The 21,794-nt window shown below is 45.1% G+C and overlaps 1 protein-coding gene across 1 annotated transcript in view; it reads right to left on the bottom strand.

The window, feature by feature from the left end:
• myo16 (myosin XVI) overlaps positions 1–21,794 on the bottom strand; it is a 1,091,439-nt gene that overhangs the window by 989,298 nt on the left and 80,347 nt on the right. Inside the window, exon 2 of the mRNA XM_070891428.1 lies at positions 11,636–11,706. Within this exon, the coding sequence (XP_070747529.1) occupies positions 11,636–11,706 (71 nt within the window). The remainder of the gene's footprint in view (positions 1–11,635; positions 11,707–21,794) is intronic.

The following is a 21,794-nucleotide window of genomic DNA, read 5'->3' as shown; positions in this document are numbered from 1 at the left end:
AGGCTTTGTGTCTTAATGCAAGGAGTATCCGCAATAAGGTGGATGAATTAATTGTGCAAATAGATGTTAACAAATATGATGTGATTGGGATTACGGAGACGTGGCTCCAGGATGATCAGGGCTGGGAACTCAACATTCAGGGGTATTCAACATTCAGGAAGGATAGAATAAAAGGAAAAGGAGGTGGGGTAGCATTGCTGGTTAAAGAGGAGATTAATGCAATAGTTAGGAAAGACATTAGCTTGGATGATGTGGAATCTATATGGGTAGAGCTGCAGAACACCAAAGGGCAAAAAACGTTAGTAGGAGTTGTGTACAGACCTCCAAACAGTAATAGGGATGTTGGGGAGGGCATCAAACAGGAAATTAGGGGTGCATGCAATAAAGGTGTAGCAGTTATAATGGGTGACTTTAATATGCACATAGATTGGGCTAGCCAAACTGGAAGCAATACGGTGGAGGAGGATTTCCTGGAGTGCATAAGGGATGGTTTTCTAGACCAATATGTTGAGGAACCAACTAGGGGGGAGGCCATCTTAGACTGGGTGTTGTGTAATGAGAGAGGATTAATTAGCAATCTCATTGTGCGAGGCCCCTTGGGGAAGAGTGACCATAATATGGTGGAATTCTGCATTAGGATGGAGAATGAAACAGTAATTTCAGAGACCATGGTCCAGAACTTAAAGAAGGGTAACTTTGAAGGTATGAGGCGTGAATTGGCTAGGATAGATTGGCGAATGATACTTAGGGGGTTGACTGTGGATGGGCAATGGCAGACATTTAGAGACCGCATGGATGAAGTACAACAATTGTACATTCCTGTCTGGCGTAAAAATAAAAAGGGGAAGGTGGCTCAACCGTGGCTATCTAGGGAAATCAGGGATAGTATTAAAGCCAAGGAAGTGGCATACAAATTGGCCAGAAATAGCAGCGAACCTGGGGACTGGGAGAAATTTAGAACTCAGCAGAGGAGGACAAAGGGTTTGATTAGGACAGGGAAAATGGAGTATGAGAAGAAGCTTGCAGGGAACATTAAGGCGGATTGCAAAAGTTTCTATAGGTATGTAAAGAGAAAAAGGTTGGTGAAGACAAACGTAGGTCCCCTGCAGTCAGAATCAGGGGAAGTCATAACGGGGAGCAAAGAAATGGCGGATCAATTGAACAAGTACTTTGGTTCGGTATTCACTAAGGAGGATACAAACAACCTTCCGGATATAAAAGGGGTCAGAGGGTCTAGTAAGGAAGAGGAACTGAGGGAAATCTTTATTAGTCGGGAAATTGTGTTGGGGAAATTGATGGGATTGAAGGCAGATAAATCCCCAGGGCCTGATGGCCTGCATCCTAGAGTACTTAAGGAGGTGGCCTTGGAAATAGCGGATGCATTGACAGTCATTTTCCAACATTCCATTGACTCTGGATCAGTTCCTATGGAGTGGAGGGTAGCCAATGTAACCCCACTTTTTAAAAAAGGAGGGAGAGAGAAAACAGGGAATTATAGACCGGTCAGCCTGACCTCAGTAGTGGGTAAAATGATGGAATCAATTATTAAGGATGTCATAGCAGTGCATCTGGAAAATGGTGACATGATAGGTCCAAGTCAGCATGGATTTGTGAAAGGGAAATCATGCTTGACAAATCTTCTGGAATTTTTTGAGGATGTTTCCAGTAAAGTGGACAAAGGAGAACCAGTTGATGTGGTATATTTGGACTTTCAGAAGGCTTTCGACAAGGTCCCACACAAGAGATTAATGTGCAAAGTTAAAGCACATGGGATTGGGGGTAGTGTGCTGACGTGGATTGAGAACTGGTTGTCAGACAGGAAGCAAAGAGTAGGAGTAAACGGGTACTTTTCAGAATGGCAGGCAGTGACTAGTGGAGTGCCGCAAGGTTCTGTGCTGGGGCCCCAGCTGTTTACATTGTACATTAATGATTTAGACGAGGGGATTAAATGCAGTATCTCCAAATTTGCGGATGATACTAAGTTGGGTGGCAGTGTGAGCTGCGAGGAGGATGCTATTAGGCTGCAGAGTGACTTGGATAGGTTAGGTGAGTGGGCAAATGCATGGCAGATGAAGTATAATGTGGATAAATGTGAGGTTATCCACTTTGGTGGTAAAAACAGAGAGACAGACTATTATCTGAATGGTGACAGATTAGGAAAAGGGAAGGTGCAACGAGACCTGGGTGTCATGGTACATCAGTCATTGAAGGTTGGCATGCAGGTACAGCAGGCGGTTAAGAAAGCAAATGGCATGTTGGCCTTCATAGCGAGGGGATTTGAATACAGGGGCAGGGAGGTGTTGCTACAGTTGTACAGGGCCTTGGTGAGGCCACACCTGGAGTATTGTGTACAGTTTTGGTCTCCTAACTTGAGGAAGGACATTCTTGCTATTGAGGGAGTGCAGCGAAGGTTCACCAGACTGATTCCCGGGATGGCGGGACTGACCTATCAAGAAAGATTGGATCAATTGGGCTTGTATTCACTGGAGTTCAGAAGAATGAGAGGGGACCTCATAGAAACGTTTAAAATTCTGACGGGTTTAGACAGGTTAGATGCAGAAAGAATGTTCCCAATGTTGGGGAAGTCCATAACCAGGGGTCACAGTCTGAGGATAAGGGGTAAGCCATTTAGGACCGAGATGAGGAGAAACTTCTTCACCCAGAGAGTGGTGAACCTGTGGAATTCTCTACCACAGAAAGTAGTTGAGGCCAATTCACTAAATATATTCAAAAGGGAGTTAGATGAAGTCCTTACTACTCGGGGGATCAAGGGTTATGGCGAGAAAGCAGGAAGGGGGTACTGAAGTTTCATGTTCAGCCATGAACTCATTGAATGGCGGTGCAGGCTAGAAGGGCTGAATGGCCTGCTCCTGCACCTATTTTCTATGTTTCTATGTTTTCCAGGCTCCAGTGGCAGGACTCCGGAGGAAGAAAATCGGATCCGAAGGTGACTTCCCAGCATCGGTGGCAGAACCCAGGGAGAAGAGGATCACCGCAGTCGACATGGTGGATGGAGGAAAGCTGACGTCCAAACCACGAGGTGAGGCACTGAAGAAAAAGATGGCTGCGGCCAGACCACGAGGTGCAGCGCTGATGGAGCAACACGTGGCACCAAATGGAGAAGAGGATTGGGGTAAAGAAAGCAAGGCTCTCTTAAAGGAGGCCTGCAACCCATCACAATTAAAGGGACAGTTCCACACACTCAAGCAATGTAATAGTAACTGTAAGTCAGAAACAAAATGTGTAATTGATCATGTAAAATGTATAAGTGATGATCAGAGTTGTGTACTTGCAACCAGCGAGGAAAAGATGCGCGATTATGTAAAATATGTAATTGATGATCTGCATTGTGCACATGCAATCAGCGAGGAAAAGTTGCATGATCGCAATCGGACCCACAGAGTAAGTAATGAAAAGTTGCAGGATTTCAACTGCATGCAGCGAATGCATCGGGCAGACATCCATTGGGAGCACACAGGTCCAGCAAGCTACCCAATGCTGTAGCCTGCATCCCGGGGACCAGAGTCATGCACCATGGAGTGTGGCCACAAGCAGCCAATACACACGAGCTGCAAAGCAAGCGACCTCAGCAGGGCAACGGCACCGGTATCAATACCATGTCCTTGATTGGCTCCACCTCTCAGGCACCTGATGGCACCAACTGCAACGAGCCTGAAAGAGCAGACTGTGCTAAGGCGCAGGCACCAGACCCCATAGCCACCAAGGCCATAAACGAAGGGTCACCCGCCACAGTTCCCCCAAAGGGGACAGGGATCAGCCAGGATCCCAAAGCAAACAACGCCCAGGCCAGTGAGTCAGCAGTCCCCTGTGCACTGCTAGGCGACAGCTCCTCAGCCAGCAGCAGCGACCCAGGGTGCAAAGTAAGGACAGGGAGGTCACAGGCATCTGTGAACCAGCCCGATGCTAGGGACCACGGCAACAGCCCCAAGAGCAGACAAATCAAGCCAACCGGGTTCCCACTGCCAGCACTGGGCACTGAGCCGTCACCAGACTGCAGGGACACAACCCAGCAGCTCTGGAACTAGTTTGTCCTCACGCACCGGTCACTGCATCGATAAGGTATCTCACCAGTCTAATGTACTTGTCTCACAACGGAACGAATGCAATGCAAACCTGTTTTCCTGAATTTGAATGTATATGAATGCAATGAGCCTCCGGCATAATCTATATGTGGGGGGGTAGGGGGGGGGGGGAGCGTGGAGAAGGGAGTGGTCAGGGACGCACACAAAGAGCAACCACCAGCACTCTACTGCACCAACCACTCACCCAAGATTGAAACGACCTGTCAAGGTTCTACCGGATAGAGCCTACATAGAGCTAAGCCCAGAGCACAGTCAATGCAGAGACAATTTGCATTTAAGGTTCAGGGGAGAGTGATGCCATATATCCAACATAGCTACTGTTGGTACTATCACAAGGTGTGCCGCCAGAGGGCACAGCAGTGGGAGACTTGGAGGTTACCTATACAGGTGTGCCTGGCCTAGTATAAAAGACAGACCACCAGATGTGATCCTCACTCTGGAGTTAACAAATAAAGGACCAAGGTCACAACAGTTCAAGTACAACACATTACTAGAGCATCTAAGGACACAACAAAGGTGGACAGAGGAAACGTTACATGGACACACTCAAAGCCTCTCTGATAAAGTGCAACATCCCCACCGACACCTGGGAGTTCCTGGCCAAAGACCGCCCGAAGTGGAGGAAGTGCATCCGGGAGGGCGCTGAGCGTCTCAAGTCTCTTCACCGAGTGCTAGCAGAAAGCAAGCGCAGGCAGCGAAAAGAACATGCGGCAAACCTGCCCCACCCTCCCTTACTCACAACGACTGTTTGTCCCACCTGTGGCAGGGACTGTGGCTCTTGTATTGGACTGTTCAGCCACCTAAGGACTCATTCTAAGAGTGGAAGCAAGTCTTCCTCGATTCCGAGGAACTGCCTATGATGATGAAGGGTTTCTAACGAGCCAGCTGCTCCCTGGCCTTTTTAAAGGCCCTGAGGGGGGAAGGAGGTTGGAAGGATGGCTGGTGTAAGAGGTGCAAGGAGAGCCAACAGGTTCACTGATACGGAGCTGGAGACACTGATGGATGGTGTGGAGGACAGAAGAAGAATACTGTTTCCTGACATGGGTAGACCTGGAAGACCCCCAGTACATAATGCATGGAAGGAGATTCAGGAAAGGTCCTCCCTATATGTGAGGACACATCCTCCCAGGAGAGTGCTGGCCAATCTGCACCCGGCCCTTCCAGGGTGGCGATGGGTCGACCCCTCCTAGCTCTGGGGTGACGGGAATCCTCCTCCTCTTCCTCCTCCTGCGCTGCCTCCTCCTCCTCTTCCTCCTGCACCGCCTCCTCCTCCTGCGCCATCTCCTCCTCCTCCTGTACCTCCTTCTCCTCCTCCTCCTCCTCATCAGGTGGTTCTGCTGACTCGACCTTCAGCGGCTGTCTGCTCATGATGGCCAGGTTGTGCTGCATGTAGCAAACTATGACGATGATGGAGACCCGTTGAGGAGAGTACTGCAAGGTGTCACCAGAGTTGTCCAGGCACCGGAACCTCTGCTTAAGGATGCCTATGCACTGCTTAATGATGCACCTGGTGGCACAATATGCATGCTCTGGCGCTGTCCTGGGGTTCCGCAGTGGAGTGAGCAGGCAAGTGGACAGGGGATATCCCTTGGCCCCAAGCAGCCAACAACAATCCTGATTCAGGCTGGTGAAGATGGCAGGGACACTGGTCTGGTGCAGAATGAACAAATCATGGCTGCTGCCTCCCTTGCCCGCTGCTTGTCTGCATGTTGCTGACGGCAATACCTTCTCCTGCGTACTGCCCTGCTTCTGACCAGATGTACCAGGTGTCGCCCTCCCAACACTCCTCCCATCCTCAGGGTTAACCCTGCCAAGCAGGTCTCTGCAGCCCACAAGCCTGCACTAAAGAGTCAGACCTGAAAGTTGTACAAAAGTATGTGCAAATCTCTGAACAGCACTCAGCAGGTTGAATGGAACCCAAACAATTAATAAAACCATTAAAAAATAAATACAGTGGATGCTGTCATTTTAAATATAAACACTAATAATTCATAACACAATTAAAAGATAAATCCAGTGGATGCTGTAATCTTAAATAAAAATACTAAAATTAATAAAAACTATTTCCCTACCAAAGGGCCCCGATCGCGGCAACACTCCAGTGGTGTCCCGTTCGAGCCCCGACTTGAATACCTTGCGGGGACACTCCTGGGAAAAGTCCTACCTTTTTGCAGCTGAAAATCCCTGTCCTTGCCGCTTTTCAGTGGCCCACATGCTGCAGATCTCACCGCTGGATTGTCACCTTTACAGCGGCTTCACTGTGCCATTTCAAGCAGAAGTACACACCACTCAAATCTCCCTCCCGAGCTGAATATGGCTTGGGGAGGGAAAATCATCTGACCATGGCGGCCAATCGATTTTTTCGCTCGACCGCCCAAACTCCGCGGTAGCTGTCCCTTTGGGGATGGTGAATTTCGGCTCCCTAGTATCATTCTGGTGAATCTATGCTGCTTTCCCTTCAAGGCCAATATATCTTTCCAAAAGTTCGGTGCCAAAACTGAATGCAGAACTCAAGATAAGTTCTGACCAAGGCTCTGTATAACTGAAGCCTAACTTTTACTCTTTGTATTCCAGTCCCCTTGAGATAAATTCAGTTATCCTTTATGATTGCTTTTTGTACCTGTCCACTAGCTTTTAGTGATTTGTGTACATCGACACCTGTAAGAGGGGCTTAGCAGTGGAGTAGGCGTCAATGAATGTTATGCTCAATATCTATGTTTACCCTGATCATTCACATGTACCCACGTCAGGAATTGATAGACAGAGAGACCTGGGACTGTAAAAATGTTTGCATTAGATATCATTGCGAGAGGGACAATGTGCCAGTGTTAAAATAAGAAGCTGTACATTGGGAAAGTAATTTATCTCAAATTAGTATAAAATGTCAGGTGGAGAGGCACTGGTTTGGAACAAAAGTAGCAATAGTAATAGTAACAAGCCTGTGGTAATGTGGTGGAAAAGGTCAAGAATAATGAAACAGTGGAGAATGTATATCAAGAATGCAAGTGAAAGGCTAGAATGAGTGTACCGTATTAGAAAAGTACAGACAGGGAGGAAAAGAAATAGTAATGAAATGGGAGAATATAGAAGAGAAGAAAAAAAGGACTAAAAATAGGAAGGACCATGATCTGGTGATTAATGTTTGAAAAGTTATTTCTTGCCTTAGTTTCTTTTGCAATTGTAGTGTCATTTTAAATTAATAGGATTTGGGAGTTCTACGCTCCATCTGTCCCTAATGTGAACAGCTGTTCATGATAGCAAGAAAGTGTTTTAAGGCAATGATGCCAAAAAAAATTGTCAAGATAAAGCAACCACATAATCTCCTCAGATGTGATCGAAGTGTGATGTAGGATTGACACAAAATATATTCCATCTCAATAATTTAAAGGGAGGAGGGTAAACAGCTAGAGGTTGTGGTCCATTTCAGGGCCAATGACACAGGTAAAATGAGGGATGAGGTCCTACAGGAAGAATTTAGGGAGCTAGGAAGAAAATTAAAAGGTAGGACCTCAAAGGTAGTAATCTCCGGGTTACTACCGGTGCCACGTGCTAATGAGTATAAGAATAGAAGGATAGAGAGGGTGAACACATGTCTGGAAAATTGGTGAAAGAGGGAGGGTTTAAATTCTTGAGGCATTGGGACTGCTTCTGGGAGAGGTGGGACCTGTACAAATCGGACAGGTTGCACCTCAATAGCGCCGGGTGCAATATACTCGCGGGGAGTTTTGCTAGTGCTGTTGGGGAGAGTTTAAACTAACTTGGCAGGGGGATGGGAACCTGAGAACGAATTCAAAAGGGAAGGAAGTAAAGCAGAAGTTGGATAGCAAGAATCTAGAAAGCGAATCTGTAAGACAGAGGAAACAGGGCTTAGTATGTCATAAGCAAGGAGGTCTTCCTGAGCTGAATGGTATATACTTTAATGCAAGGAGTATAGCGAATAAGGCGGATGAGCTAAGAGTACAGGTAGACACTTGAGAGTATGACATTATAGCCATTACAGAAACATGGCTGAAAGAGGGGCAGGTTTGGCAGATTAATATTCCTGGCTACAGGATATTTAGACAAGATAGAGAGGGGGGTAAAAAGGGGAGGGGGTGTTGTGGTACTGATTAAAGAAACTATTACAGTGGTGAGGAGGGATGATATGTTCGAGGGATCATCAACTGAGGCCATATGGGTCGAATTGAAAAATAAAAAAGAGCGATCACACTGCTGGGAGTGTATTAGGAGAGGGAGATAGAGGAGCAAATATGTAGGCAATTGCTGTGAAGTCTAAAGATCATAGAGTAGATCATAGGGAATTTTAACTATCCAAATATTGATTGGGACAAATTTATTGTGAAGGGTATAGAGAGTGCGGAATTCTTGAAATGCATTCAAGAGAACTTTTTTAGTCAGTATGTAGCAAGCCCAACACGAGAGGGGGCGGATTTAGATTTAGTTTTGGGGAATGAAGCTGGGCAGGTTGAAGGGGTATTAGTGGGGGAGCATTTGGGTGCCAGTGACCATAATTCAGTCAAATTCAAGTTGGTTATGGATAAGGACAAGAATAGGCCTGGAATAAAAGTTCCGAATTGGGGAAAAGCTAGTTTTGTTAAGTTAAGGAGTGATTTGGCCACAGTGGATTGGAAACAGCTACTTGTGGGTAAATCAGTGTCAGAACAGTGGGAGGCATTCAAGGAGGAGATCGAAAAGGTTCAGGCCAAACATGGCCCGTAAAGAAAAAAGCTGGGGAAAATAATTCTCGAGCCCCCTGGATGTCTAGGAACTTACAGGGGACGATTAAAAAAAAAAGGGACGCTTATGTCACATATCAACGGCTAAATACTTTAGAATCTTTAGAGGAATATAGAAAGTTAAGAGGCAAAATTAAAAAGGATATTAGGAACGCTAAGACAGAGCACGAGAAATTCTTGGCCAGTAAAAGGAAAACCCTAAGATGTTCTATCAATATATTAAGAGTAAGAGGGTAACTAAGGAAAGGGTAGGGCCGATTAGAGACCATAAGGGTAATCTTTGTGTGGAGGCGGACGATATCGGTAGGGTTCTTAACAAATACTTTGCATCTGTTTTCACAAAGGAAAGGGGTAATGTAGATACCGCTATCGAGGAGAAGTGTGATATTCTGGATGAATGTTTCGATGTTTCGATGTTTCTATGAAATAAATATAGTGACAGAGGAAGTATTAAGAGGTTTAGCAGCTTTGGAAGTAGATAAGTCCACAGGCCCGGATGTAATGCATCCCAGGTTGTTAAGCAAAGTAAAAGAGGCTTTGACCATCATTTTCCAGTCCTCTTTGGATATGGGCATGGTGCCGGAGGATCGGAGGACTGCTTGTTTAAGAAGGGAAAAAGGGATAGGCCGAGTAATTACAGGCCTGTCAGCCTAACGTCAGTGGTGGGAAAATTACTGGAAAAAATCCTGAAAGACAGGATAAATCTGCATTTGGACAGGCAAGGATTACTTAGGGACAGTCAGCATGGATTTGTTCAGGGAAGATCGTGTTTGACTAACCTGATTGAATTTTTTTAAGGAAGTAACTAAGAAGGTGGATGAGGCTAGTACATATGATGTAGTATATATGGACTTTAACAAAGCTTTTGATAAGGTCCCACATGGTAGACTGGTCATGAAGGTTAAAGCCCAAGGGATTCAGGGCAAAGTGGCAAATTGGATCCAAAATTGACTTAGGAAGCAAAGGGTAATGATTGATGGATGTTCTTGTGACTGGAAGGATGTTTCCAGTGGAGTTCCGCAGGGCTCAGTACTGGGTCCCTTGCTTTTTGTGATACATATCAATGATTTAGATTTGAATATAGGGAGTATGATTAAGAAGTTTGCAGACAATACTACAATTGGCTGTGTGGTTGATAATGAAGAGGAAAGTTATGGGCTGCAGGAGGATATCAATCTACTGGTCAGGTGGGCAGAGCAGTGGCAAATGGAATTTAATTCAGAGAAGTGTGAGGTGATGCACGTTGGGAGGGCTAATAAGAAAAGGATATAAACATTAAGCGGTAGGCCACTTAAAAGTGTAGATGAACAAAGGGACCTTGGAGTGCTTGTCCATAGATCCCTGAAAGTAGCAGGGCAGGTGGATAAGGTGGTTAAGAAGGCATACGGAATGCTTGTCTTTATTGGCCAGGGCATAGAATATAAGAGCAGGGAGGTTATGTATAATACTTTGGTGAGGCCACAGCTGGAGTACTGCGTGCAGTTCTGGTCGCTGTATTATAGGAAAGACGTGATTGCACTAGAGAGGGTGCAGAGGAGATTTGCTAGGATGCTGTCTGGAATGGAGAACCTTAGTTATGAGGGCAGATTGGATAGGCTGGTTTTGTTCTCAATGGAACAGAGGAGGTTGAGAGGGGATCTCATCGAGCTGTAAAAATATTGAGGGGCCTGGACATAGTGGATAGTAAAGGTCTATTTCCATTGGTGGAGGGGGCTATTATGAGGGGGCATAGTTTTAAAGTGATTGGTGGAAGGTTTAGCGGGTATTTGACGGGGTCTTCTTTACGCAGAGGGTTGTGGGGATCTGGAACTCGCTGCCTGGAAGAGTGGTGGATGCAGAAACCCTCACCCCTTTTAAGAGATTGTTGGATGGGCTCTTAAAGTGCCGTAACCTGCAAGGTTACGGACCTAGAGCTGCTAATTGGGATTAGACTAGATGACCTTTTGTTGGTCGGCGCAGATATAATGGTAAGTACTGCAGGGAATAGAATACGGCCAGCATGATCTCCTGGACTAGTTTCGATCGCCTGGATGGGCCAGAAAGGAATTTTCCCAGATTTTTTCTCCCTAAATTGGCCTGGGTTTTTATCTGGTTTTTGCCTCTCCCAGGAGATCACATGGCTCCAGTTGGGGTGGAGTGTAGATGTTTTTAGTATAAGGGGTGTTGCAGTGGTGTGAGGTGGACTGGTTGGGCTGGGTGCTCTTTGCCTTTCCGTCATTGTTCATGGGTTTGTATGTAACCTTTAGGGCTGCTGACGAAGGGCCGTGCGGCTCTTTGTCGGCCGGCGTGGACACGATGGACTGAAATGGCCTCCTTCTGCGCTGTAAATTTCTATGTTTCTATGTTTCTATGAGGTGCTTTCGCTTCAAGCTTCTTATGAAAATTATGCAAATTTGAATTGATCAATAAGAAAGCACTTTTCATGATTTATCTAATTATATTTCCATCAAGTTATCCCATGTCTTTCTCAATTGAAGGAATGGAATAGAGGTTTGTTCCTACGCCTTAATCACAGAAACTTTATAACAACTACTTGTATTTATATAGTGCCTTAAACATAATAAAGTGTCACAATCTTCAGAATCTACTGCTAAAAGTGAAAGAAAAATCTTAACGCCCCAAACTCCAACGATCGCTATCAATTATTGCCACTTATTTAACATATATATGTTTGAATTATAAGGGGGAAAACTGGTTTTGCATCTCACCTCAAGCTCTGCTATCTGTGTATTGTTCTCATATGTTGACTCAACTCATAGTACTTCATGTATAATGGCACATCATGGGTATTCTTACCAGATGGAGCAGGGAGCCTCCTGAGGAGATCAATGTGTTGGGGTCAGCACCATCCTTCAGCAGCTTCAAGACTGCAATGCCATCAAAAATAACAAAATGTTAGCACATCACAAAACATTTCTCACCACTTTAGATGTAAACAGTGGCTTAATTTTTATTGACATGCTAATTGGATTAAGAATGCATTTAGTTGAACTATATAATTTTTTATCAACGTACTCAATGATGGAGTCTTGGTTCAATCTTTATGAAGTTCTAAACTGTGCATCCCACTCTAAGTTGTGCTGCAATTTGCTAGTCAATGAAGCGATTTCCACAATGTGAGTTTCCAATCTCAACTGTGTTGTACGAGGAGCTACTGAGGACTGATAATGGCAAAAGGAGAGAAGGAAATATCAGGTGGGCTAATTAACCAAGGCTGCTTTTCCACATTTCCTAGCAACTAGTTCAAAAGAAGCACTGACAAAACACGTGGATGCAGATCACTGTGGTTAGGGGATGATGCATAGTAAAGGAAGACAAAAGAAAAGTGCGATTGAGCAATCTGGAAACTCCCAATAAGGAATGGTGCTTGCAACAGGAGAAAATAACAACCACACAGCCAATAATTTTAGGTCCAGTAAAATTAGTGGATGGAAAATCATTGGTGTCAGATCACAAACCACCCTTGAAGATCATTGGAGGAGTGCTTAAAACTTAACTAAATAGGTGAATTTTAAGCAGAGTTTTGGATGAGCTCAAGTTTATGGAGGGTGGAGGATGGGAAGCTGGCCAGAAAAGCATTGGAATAGTGGAGTCAGGAAGTGCGAAAGATATGAATGAGAGTTTCGACAGCAGATAGGCTAAGGCAGGGGGGGGCAGATGGGTGATGTTATAGAGCTGGACATAGCTTGTTTTTATGATGGAGAGGATTTGACGTTGGAAAGTCAGCTCGGGGTCAAATAGAATTCCGAGGTTGTGAACAATCTGGTTCAGCATGAAATAGTGGCTGGGGAGGTGGATGGAATTAGTGGCAAGAGTATGGAGTATGTGGTGAGGGCCGAAGATATTGGTGTCAAGTGTTCAGTGCGACAAATTGAACACTCTGGCAGGATTTCCCACATCACTGCTCCTGGCGCAGACTGGGAGTGAATATCAGGTAATTTTTGCACCCCCAGCCGATAATTTTCCACCCATTACTATTAATAGGGATGTAAAACTCTGCAATATCTACTCCTGGTTAAGAAAAGAATCCTGGTCTCCATGCTAATACATGGGACATAATAAAAAGAAAGACTTGTATTTATATATCATCTTTCATGATCGCAAGATGTCCCAAAGCTTTGAACGCATTGGTTTTAGCGGTGGAGAGAGATGTCATCAGTGCAGCGATGTTGACTGACAGACTCAGCCACTTCCGCCCCTCTGATGAAGTCACTTCTGCCCTTCTCCAAAAAAATCCCCGAAGTGCTGAATTTTGATGGTTAGGCTGCCACAATGCATGGGGCATCGAGAACACATCAAAACCAGTAGATGCGCCTCGTTTTTGGCACCTGGACAATTTTGGCCCCCTTAAGAACAAAAGAACATAAGAAATTTGAGCAGGAGTAGGCTATTTAGCCCCTCGAGTCTGCTCCACCATTCAATAAGATCATGGCCGAACTGATCGTGGCCTCAGCTCCACTTCCCTGCCTGTTCCCCAGAACCCTTTACTCCCTTATCGCTCAAAAACCTGTCTATCTCCACCTTAAATATATTCAATGACCCAGCCTCCACAGCTCTCTGGGGCAGAGAATTCCATAGGTTTACAACCCTCTGAGAGAAGAAATTTCTCCTCATCTCAGTTTTAAATGGGCAGCCTCTTATTCTAAGACTATGTCCCCTAGTTTTAATTTCGCCTATGAGTGGAAATATCCTCTCTGCATCCACCTTGTCGACCCCCTCATTATCTTATGTTTCACTAAGATCACCTCTCATTCTTCTGAACTCCAATGAGTATAGGCCCAACCTACTCAACCTACCTTCATAAGTCAACCCCCTCATTTCTGGAAGGTTCACCTCGTGAACCTTCACTGAACAGCCTCTAATGCAAGAAATCCTTCCTTAAATATGGACACGAAAACGTATGCAGTACTCCAGGTGTGGCCTCACCAATACCCTGGACTTCTCTGCTTTTATACTCTATCACCCTTTCAATGAAGGCCAACATTCTATTTGCCTTTCTGATTACTTGCTGTACCTGCATACTAACTTTTTGTGTTTCATGCACAAGGACCCCGAGGTCTCTCTGTACTGCAGCACTTTGCAATTTTTCTCCATTTAAATTATAATTTGCTTTTCTATTATTTCTGCCAAAGTGGATAACCTCACACTTTCCCACATTATATTCCATCTGCCAAACTTTGCCCACTCATTTAGCCTGTCTATATCCCTTTGCAGATTGTTGGGGTAAAAAGAAGACTTCTCTTCCTCAAAGTGGACTCCCTGATATAGGAATCGACACCCGCCCTCTCATATAGCGACCACGGAATCACTTAGATGAAAACTTCGGTTCAACCAGTTTTTATTCAAGCATGCTAGGGAAGGGTTCCGATGAACATTTTTCTGATCACAAGTTTTACAATTACAATTATACTTCGTTTTTTGTGGTCCCTCCTACAAAATCATCAATTGGCCTACTGCTATCAGCGAAGTTACATTGATTTGTTGACCCTTATCAGACTGGCTCTGAGTGGTTCTTCCCCACCTGTCCATCTCCCATTACACTTCACACTTCACCCTCCCGGAATGTGTTATTCAGTGGTGTCAACTTTGCCTCAGTTCCTCATGACGTGTGAAGTAACCTTGCTTCCCAGGTTTGCTATGTTTCTAGACTGTTGACTCTCCTCTGCCCTTGGTGTATGTGCTATTCAATACTGTGTAAGTTTTCATCTTCTATCAGTCTGTGCTAAGGATGAAAGCATACCTCCTAATGCTGATAAGCCCTACAATCTGGACCATATGTCAGATCAATTCACTACCTTCAGTATCCTTTTTAGTGACCATCTGTCTGTCTGTCTCCGACATTAGTGACCGTATTTTATCTCCTTACACTGATTTTTTTTGTCCTCCTCACAATTTGCTTACCTACCCATCAGTTATCATCAGCAAATTTGGCTACATTATACTCGGTCTCTTCATCCAAGTCATTAATAGAGATTCTAAATAGTTGAGGCCCAAGCACTGATCCTTTTGGCACCCCACTAGTCACTGTTTGCCAACTGGAAAATGACCCATTTATCCTGCCTCTTTGTTTTCTGTTAGTTAGCCAATCCTCAATCCTCTTGGCATACAAGTGCAGCAGGCAGTGAAGAAAGCAAATGGTATGTTGGCCTTCATAGCTAGGGGATTTGACTATAGGAGCAGGGAGGTCTTACTGCAGTTGTACAGGGCCTTGGTCAGGCCTCACTTGGAATATTGTGTTCAGTTTTGGTCTCCTAATCTGAGGAAGGACGTTCTTGCTATTGAGGGAGTGCAGCGAAGGTTCACCAGTCTGATTCCCGGGATGGCTGGACTGACATATGAGGAGAGACTGAATCAACTGGGCCTTTATTCACTGGAGTTTAGAAGGATGAGAGGGGATCTCATAGAAACGTAGAAGATTCTGACAGGACTGGACAGGTTAGATGCAGGAAGAATGTTCCCGATGTTGGGGAAGTCCAGAACCAGGGGATATAGTCTTAGGATAAGGGGTAGGCCTTTTAGGACTGAGATGAGGAGAAACTTCTTCACTCAGAGTTGTTAACCTGTGAAATTCTCGGCCGCAGAGAGTTGTTGATGCCAGTTCATTGGATATATTCAAGAGGGAGTTAGATATGGCCCTTACGGCTAAAGAGATCAAGGGGTATGGAGAGAAAGCAGGAAAGGGGTATTGAGGGAATGATAAGCCATGATCTTATTGAATGGCAGTGCAGGCTCGAAGAGCCGAATGTCCTACTCCTGCACCTATTTTCTATGTTTCTATGTTTCTATGTTAATGCTAATATATTATCCCCAACCCCGTGAACTTTTATCTTGTGCAGTAACCTCTTATGTGGCACCTTATCGAATGCCTTCTGAAATCCAAATACACCACATCCACTGGTTCCCTTTCATCCACCCTGCTCATTACATTCTCAAAGAACTCAGCAAACTTGTCAAACATGATTTCCCTTTCATAAAACCATGCTGACTCGACTTGATTGAATCATGCTTTTCTAAATATCCCGCTACTGCTTCCTTAATAATGGACTCCAGCATTTTCCCAATGACAGATGTTAGGCTAACTGGTCTATAGTTTCTTGCTTTTTATCTGTCTCCTTTTTTAAATAGGGGCGTTACGTTTGCGATTTTCCAATCTGCTGGGACCGCCCCAGATTTCAGGGAATGTTGGTAGATTACAACCAATGCATCCACTATCTCTGCAGCCACTTCTCTTAAGCCGCTAGGAAATAAACCATCAGGTCCAGGGGACCTGTCCACCTTTAGTCCCATTATTTTACCTTGCTTTAATTTTAGATCTCAACAAGCCAAATTAATAATGATCTTTACTTGTTATTCAAAATCTAAAGCTATGTCAGCAGTAATAGTATCATTATGGCCTCTTTTCATCTTTCTGCTGACCAGCTGAAGCAGAAACTGCATGTAATACACCTGAGGACTCTGAGAACTAGACCATCACCAGTTAACCTTTTCTTGAAAACAAAGCAATCACCATTCAGCCTTTTCTTTGAAATTGTCCTAACACAGTGGGAAAAATCCTCAGCAACTGCGGCCAAAATTTTCTTTACCTGGGTCGGGCGGGTGCAGGCTTGATGGGTCGCACCGATGTTGGTGCTTCTATCCCGCTGCAGAAATTGACTTTGCACTAATGAAACCATTAAGCCTACTCTGCACGTTATCCTATTAAATGGTGCGGGTCTGATGAAGTCATCGATGACGTGTTTTCAACTCTGATATTTAAAGGAGCCATGGCGACATTGCATTTAGAGGTTCATCTAAGAGTGTGCAGTCACTGCATTGGAAGTTTTGATTGTTCCAAACAGTTGGATTCAGAGCACGCAGGGAGGTACTCTTCCCTTCCGATGGGCAGAAGTGACCTCCCCAGAAGACCAAGGCAGCCTGGTTGCAGATTGCAGAAGTCGTCAACAGCATGGATGTGTTCAGGAGGACCTGGGTGCAGTGCCAGAAACGTTTCAATTATCTGATTGGATCAGGAAAAATGAATACAAAGCTACACGCAACCTCATCCTGCTGTGCCTCTCATCATATCCCCATCACTCTGCCTTCCCAACGCTACTCCTGCATGTCCACCCATCCCTCTCTCTCCATCTACATTATCACATCCCCATCTCACCACCCAGCTGTCACACTCACCCCAATCCTAATGCAATCATACCAACTAGCAACACACAGGAGGCCACTTGACATTGCCACACCAATCTACCATGAAAAGGCCCAGAAAGATAAGTTTTAAAAAACAAAATTTGATGTCTCATTGTGGACCAAGAGGAACAGAGGTGTATTGTTATGTAAAATTTCATTCCTGGAGCTATGATCGAGGTGTTTCTGTCCTCTCCCAGTACTACATTGAGCAATAAGAACATAAGAATATCAGAAATAGGAGCAGGAGTAGGCCACCAGGCCCCTCGAGCCTGCTCTGCCATTTAATAAGATCATGGCTGATCTGATCATGGACTCAATTCCACTTCCCTGCCTGCTCCCCATAACCCTTTATTCCCTTATCGCTCAAAAATCTGTCTATCTCTGCCTTACATATATTCAATGACCCAGCCTCCACAGCTCTCTGGGGAAGAGATTTCCATAGATTTACAACCCTCAGAGAAGAAATTCCTCCTCATCTCATCTCAGTTTTAAATGGGCGGCCCCTTATTCTGAGACTATGTCCCCTGGTTTTAGTTTCCCCTAAGAGTGGAAATATCCTCTCTACATCCACCTTGTCAAGGCCCCACATTAACTTATATGTTTCGATAGGATCACCTCTCATTCTTCTGAACGCCAATGAATATAGGCCCAACCTACTCACCCTATCTTCATAAGTCAACTCCCTCATTTCAGGAATCAACCTAGTGAACCTTCTTTGAACAGCCTCCAATGCAAGAAATCCTTCTTTAAATAGGGAGACGAAAACTGGACGCAATACTCCAGGTGTGGCCTCACCAATATCCTGTACAGTTTTGGCAGGACTTCACTGCTTTTATACTCTATCCCAAGAATTTAAAAAAACTTGCACTTATATAGCACTTTTTATGATCTCAGGATGTCGTGCTCAATAGCCAATGAAGTAAAAGAAAGATTTAGATTTATATAGTGCCTTTCACCACCACCAGACGGACTTTTGGAGTGTAATCACTGTTGTAATGTGGGAAATGCAGCAGCCAATTTGCACGCAAGCAAGTTCCCACAAACAGTAATGACCTGATGATCTTTTTTCTTAAGCGATGTTGAGAGATAAATATTGGCCAGGACACCCAGGATAACTCCTCTGCTCGTCTTCGAAATAGTGCCATGGGATCTTTTACGTCCACTTGAGAGAGCAGACGGCGCCTCGGTTTTAACGTCTCATCTGAAAGACGGCACCTCTGATATTGCAGCTCTCCCTCAGTACTGCACTGGAGTGTCAGCCAAGGTTTTTGTGCTCAAGTCCCTGGAGTGGGACTTGAACCCACAGCTTTCTGACTCAGAGACAAGGCAAAAAAGCCACGGCTGACAAAAATGTAAGTGACAGCAACTTGAGATAAGTGGAGCATAGATATTGGAGAGAAATCATTGGCAGTTTTAGAAAGCTCTGCTCCTTGGAGCATGGAGCCTTGTTAGAATGTGAGTCGTAAATAGGGCGATGTTGCTATAGGTTTGATTGTGTGACCTGCACTCCTTTGTTGAGTCTCCAAATCAAGAGCAGACCATTGCAAAATTACCTCTGTAATCTTTTTTCCGTTCTTTTCTGTCTGAGCTAAATTTTCCAAGGGCCCATTTCACTGGTGGGCTTAATGCAGCATGAGGTTTATTAGACATTCTACCCATTATGAAAATCTGATAAGCTGCTTGTTGTATGAGAGGCAATGTCGATGACATCAGATCCCTTAAAATTCACCCCTAGAATTACATGAATAGAATGTATCAGAAATAGTAGAGAAAGCATGAAGTAGCTCAAAGGATAAGATAAACATTGTTATGTATGCAACACCTTGTAACGAGCAATCTACCACCACAGGATGCATCTGTTGGAATCCCAAGGAATCCCAGCATCCCTTGGGAGCATTGCATATAAGCTGGCCTCCCATGCTGTGCCTGCACTTTGGAGTCAGAATAAAGAGACTAAGGTCACACTTACTCAAGTCTACAGTACTCAGTCACATTGCTTTATTTGAGACATAACAAATGGTGACGAGCAATAGATAACGAAAATGCAGAGAACTGTTGGTATCTTAGAGAAATTCTCAGAAGGTGACAATTGGGAAGCCTTCATGGAGCAACTCAACCAATACTTCGTGGTTAACGAGCTGGAAGGGAATGAGAACGCTGCCAAACGAAGGGCGATCCTCCTCACTATTGTCGAAATCTCGACCTCAGAAAAGAATGACTCCGACACTTACAGCTCCGATGGAAGTTTCCCTTTTAATTTACTTGCTCGCAAGGGGTAGGTTTCACTCAGTCAAGGGCAAAATGAAACCTCCGCAATGGTACAGCTTCACAAGATATTTATACAGTAAAACCCAAGTTCTGGCCTCTCCCTGTGTATTGCTCTGTCTCACAGTCAGTGAATACAGATAAAGAGTTAATTACTATATCCTGGACTGAAATGGTGTCAAGATATTTCCTTTTGTCAGGGTTATCAGAAAGCCAAACGGCCATTACTCCATGAGTCATAGGTAATGGGCTATCACCTGTCTTGTATTGTATCAGGATTATCCAATTTCCTGGTCAGTTTACCTGTTTGCTTCAAATAAATGAGGTAAAGGAAAGAGATAATGGCTAGAAGATAAGGGTGGGGTGACATGGAACTCCTGTAGTGTAGACAATAGGAGAGCACCATGGGGGGTTACTTGTCTCAGCATGACTTGTCTCCTAGCTGTCTGATAACCATCAGCCATCTAACAGCAGGTTTAGCTGTTCATAATAAGCTGGCTGCTAAAATGCAGAAAGTTCTGGAAGAGCCAGGACTCCATTTTAATCAAATGGCACACAAATACCGTATGGTATCAGCTTAGATAAAAATACATTTCCACACTATCTGCGAGGCAACAACCTACGGCCTCACGAAAAATCTTCTTGCTCTGGTGAAACCAACAACCAAATCGTATGAAGAACTATGTACACTGGTCCGGGAGCACCTAAATCTGAAGGAGAGTGTTCTGATGGCAAGGTATTGATTTTATACATGTCAACGGTCTGAAGGCCAGGAAGTGGCGAGCTATGTTGCCGAACTAAGGCGCCTTGCAGGACATTGCAAATTCGGTGGATTCCTCGAGCAAATGCGAAGAGACTTTTTTGGGCTTGGCATTGGCCATGAGGTTATTCTTCACAAACTTTTGACTGTTGAAACACCGAACCTGAGCAAAGCCATAACAATAGCCCAGGCATTTATGTCCACCAGCGATAACATCAAACAAATTTTGTAGCATAAAGATGCATCTGCAAGTACTGTACACAAAGTAACATCGTTTTCAGGCAGGAATGCATATGGCAGAATGTACACGCCTGCAGCTGCACGACCTCAGATGTCTCAGAGTCCGCCATCAAGTGTGAGGCAATTAACACCTTGTTGGCGCTGTGGAGGTGAACATCGAGCCCATCAGTGCTGTTTTAAACACTATGTGTACAAAGGCTGTGGCTGTGACACCTCCAGCGAATGTGCAGACGTGCTGCAAACCCTGCAAACCACCATGTTGCAGAGGAAGACCGATCCATGATGGATCAAACTGAACCAGAGACTCGAACCGCGGAGGCAGAACTGTACGGGGTGCACACCTTCACCACGAAATGTCCACCGATCATGTTAAAAGTTGAACTGAACGTAATTCCAGTATCCATGGAATTGGACACGGGTGCGAGTCAGTCCATCATGAGCAAAAAGGCCTTCGAGAGGTTGTGGTGCAACAAGGCACAAAGGCCCAAGCTGAGCCCTATTCATACCAAGCTGAGAACTTACACTAAAGAGCTGATCCCTGTTGTTGGCAGCGCAGCAGTAAAAGTCTCCTATGATGGAGCAGTGCACGAACTACCACTGTGGATTGTACCAGGAGATTGCCCCACACTGTTTGGCAGAAGCTGGCTGGGAAAAATCTGTTGGAACTGGGACAACATCCGAGCGCTTTCGTTCGTCAATGACACCTCATGTTTCCAGGTTTTAAGCAAGTTCCCGTCGTTGTTTGAGCCAGGCATCGGAAATTTCTCTGGAGCGAAGCTACAGATCCACTTGGTTCCCAGTACACGACCCATCCACCACAAGGCATGTGCGGTACCATACATGATGCGAGAGAAAGTGGAGATCAAGCTGGACAGGCTGCAACGAGAGGGCATCATCGCGCCGGTGGAGTTCAACGAGTGAGCCAGTCCGATTGTTCCGGTTCTCAAGAGCGATGGCACGGTCAGAATTTACGGGGACAATAAAGTAACGATTAACCGTTTTTAGCTGCAAGACCAGTACCCGCTACCCAAGGCAGACGACCTATTTGCGACACTGGCAGGAGGGAAGACGTTCACCAAGTTGGACCTGACCTCGGCCTACATGGCGCAGAAGCTGGCGGAATCTTCGAAAGGCCTCACCTGCATCAACACGCACAAAGGTCTGTTCATCTACAATAGATGCCCATTTGGGATTCGATCGGACGCAGCTATTTTTCAAAGGAACATGGAGAGTCTGCTAAAGTCGGTTCCGCGCACCGTGGTTTTCCAGGACGACATATTGATCACAGGACGGGACACCATCGAATACCTGCAGACCTGGAAGAGGTTCTAACTCGGTTAGATCGTGTGCGACTCAGGTACAAACGCACAAAGTGTGTTTTCCTGGTGCTAGAGGTCAAGTTCTTAGGGAGAAGAATTGCAGCAGACGGCATTAGACCCACTGACGCCAAGACGGAGGCCTTCAAGAATGCGCCGAGACCATAGAACGTGACGGAGCTGCGGTCATTCCTGG

The sequence above is a fragment of the Pristiophorus japonicus genome, chromosome 10, assembly GCF_044704955.1.
Source record: "Pristiophorus japonicus isolate sPriJap1 chromosome 10, sPriJap1.hap1, whole genome shotgun sequence".
NCBI classification, from domain to species: Eukaryota; Metazoa; Chordata; class Chondrichthyes; family Pristiophoridae; genus Pristiophorus; species Pristiophorus japonicus.
The sequence above is the reverse complement of the archived record's forward strand: the minus strand, read 5'-3'. Positions and strand labels throughout refer to the sequence as shown.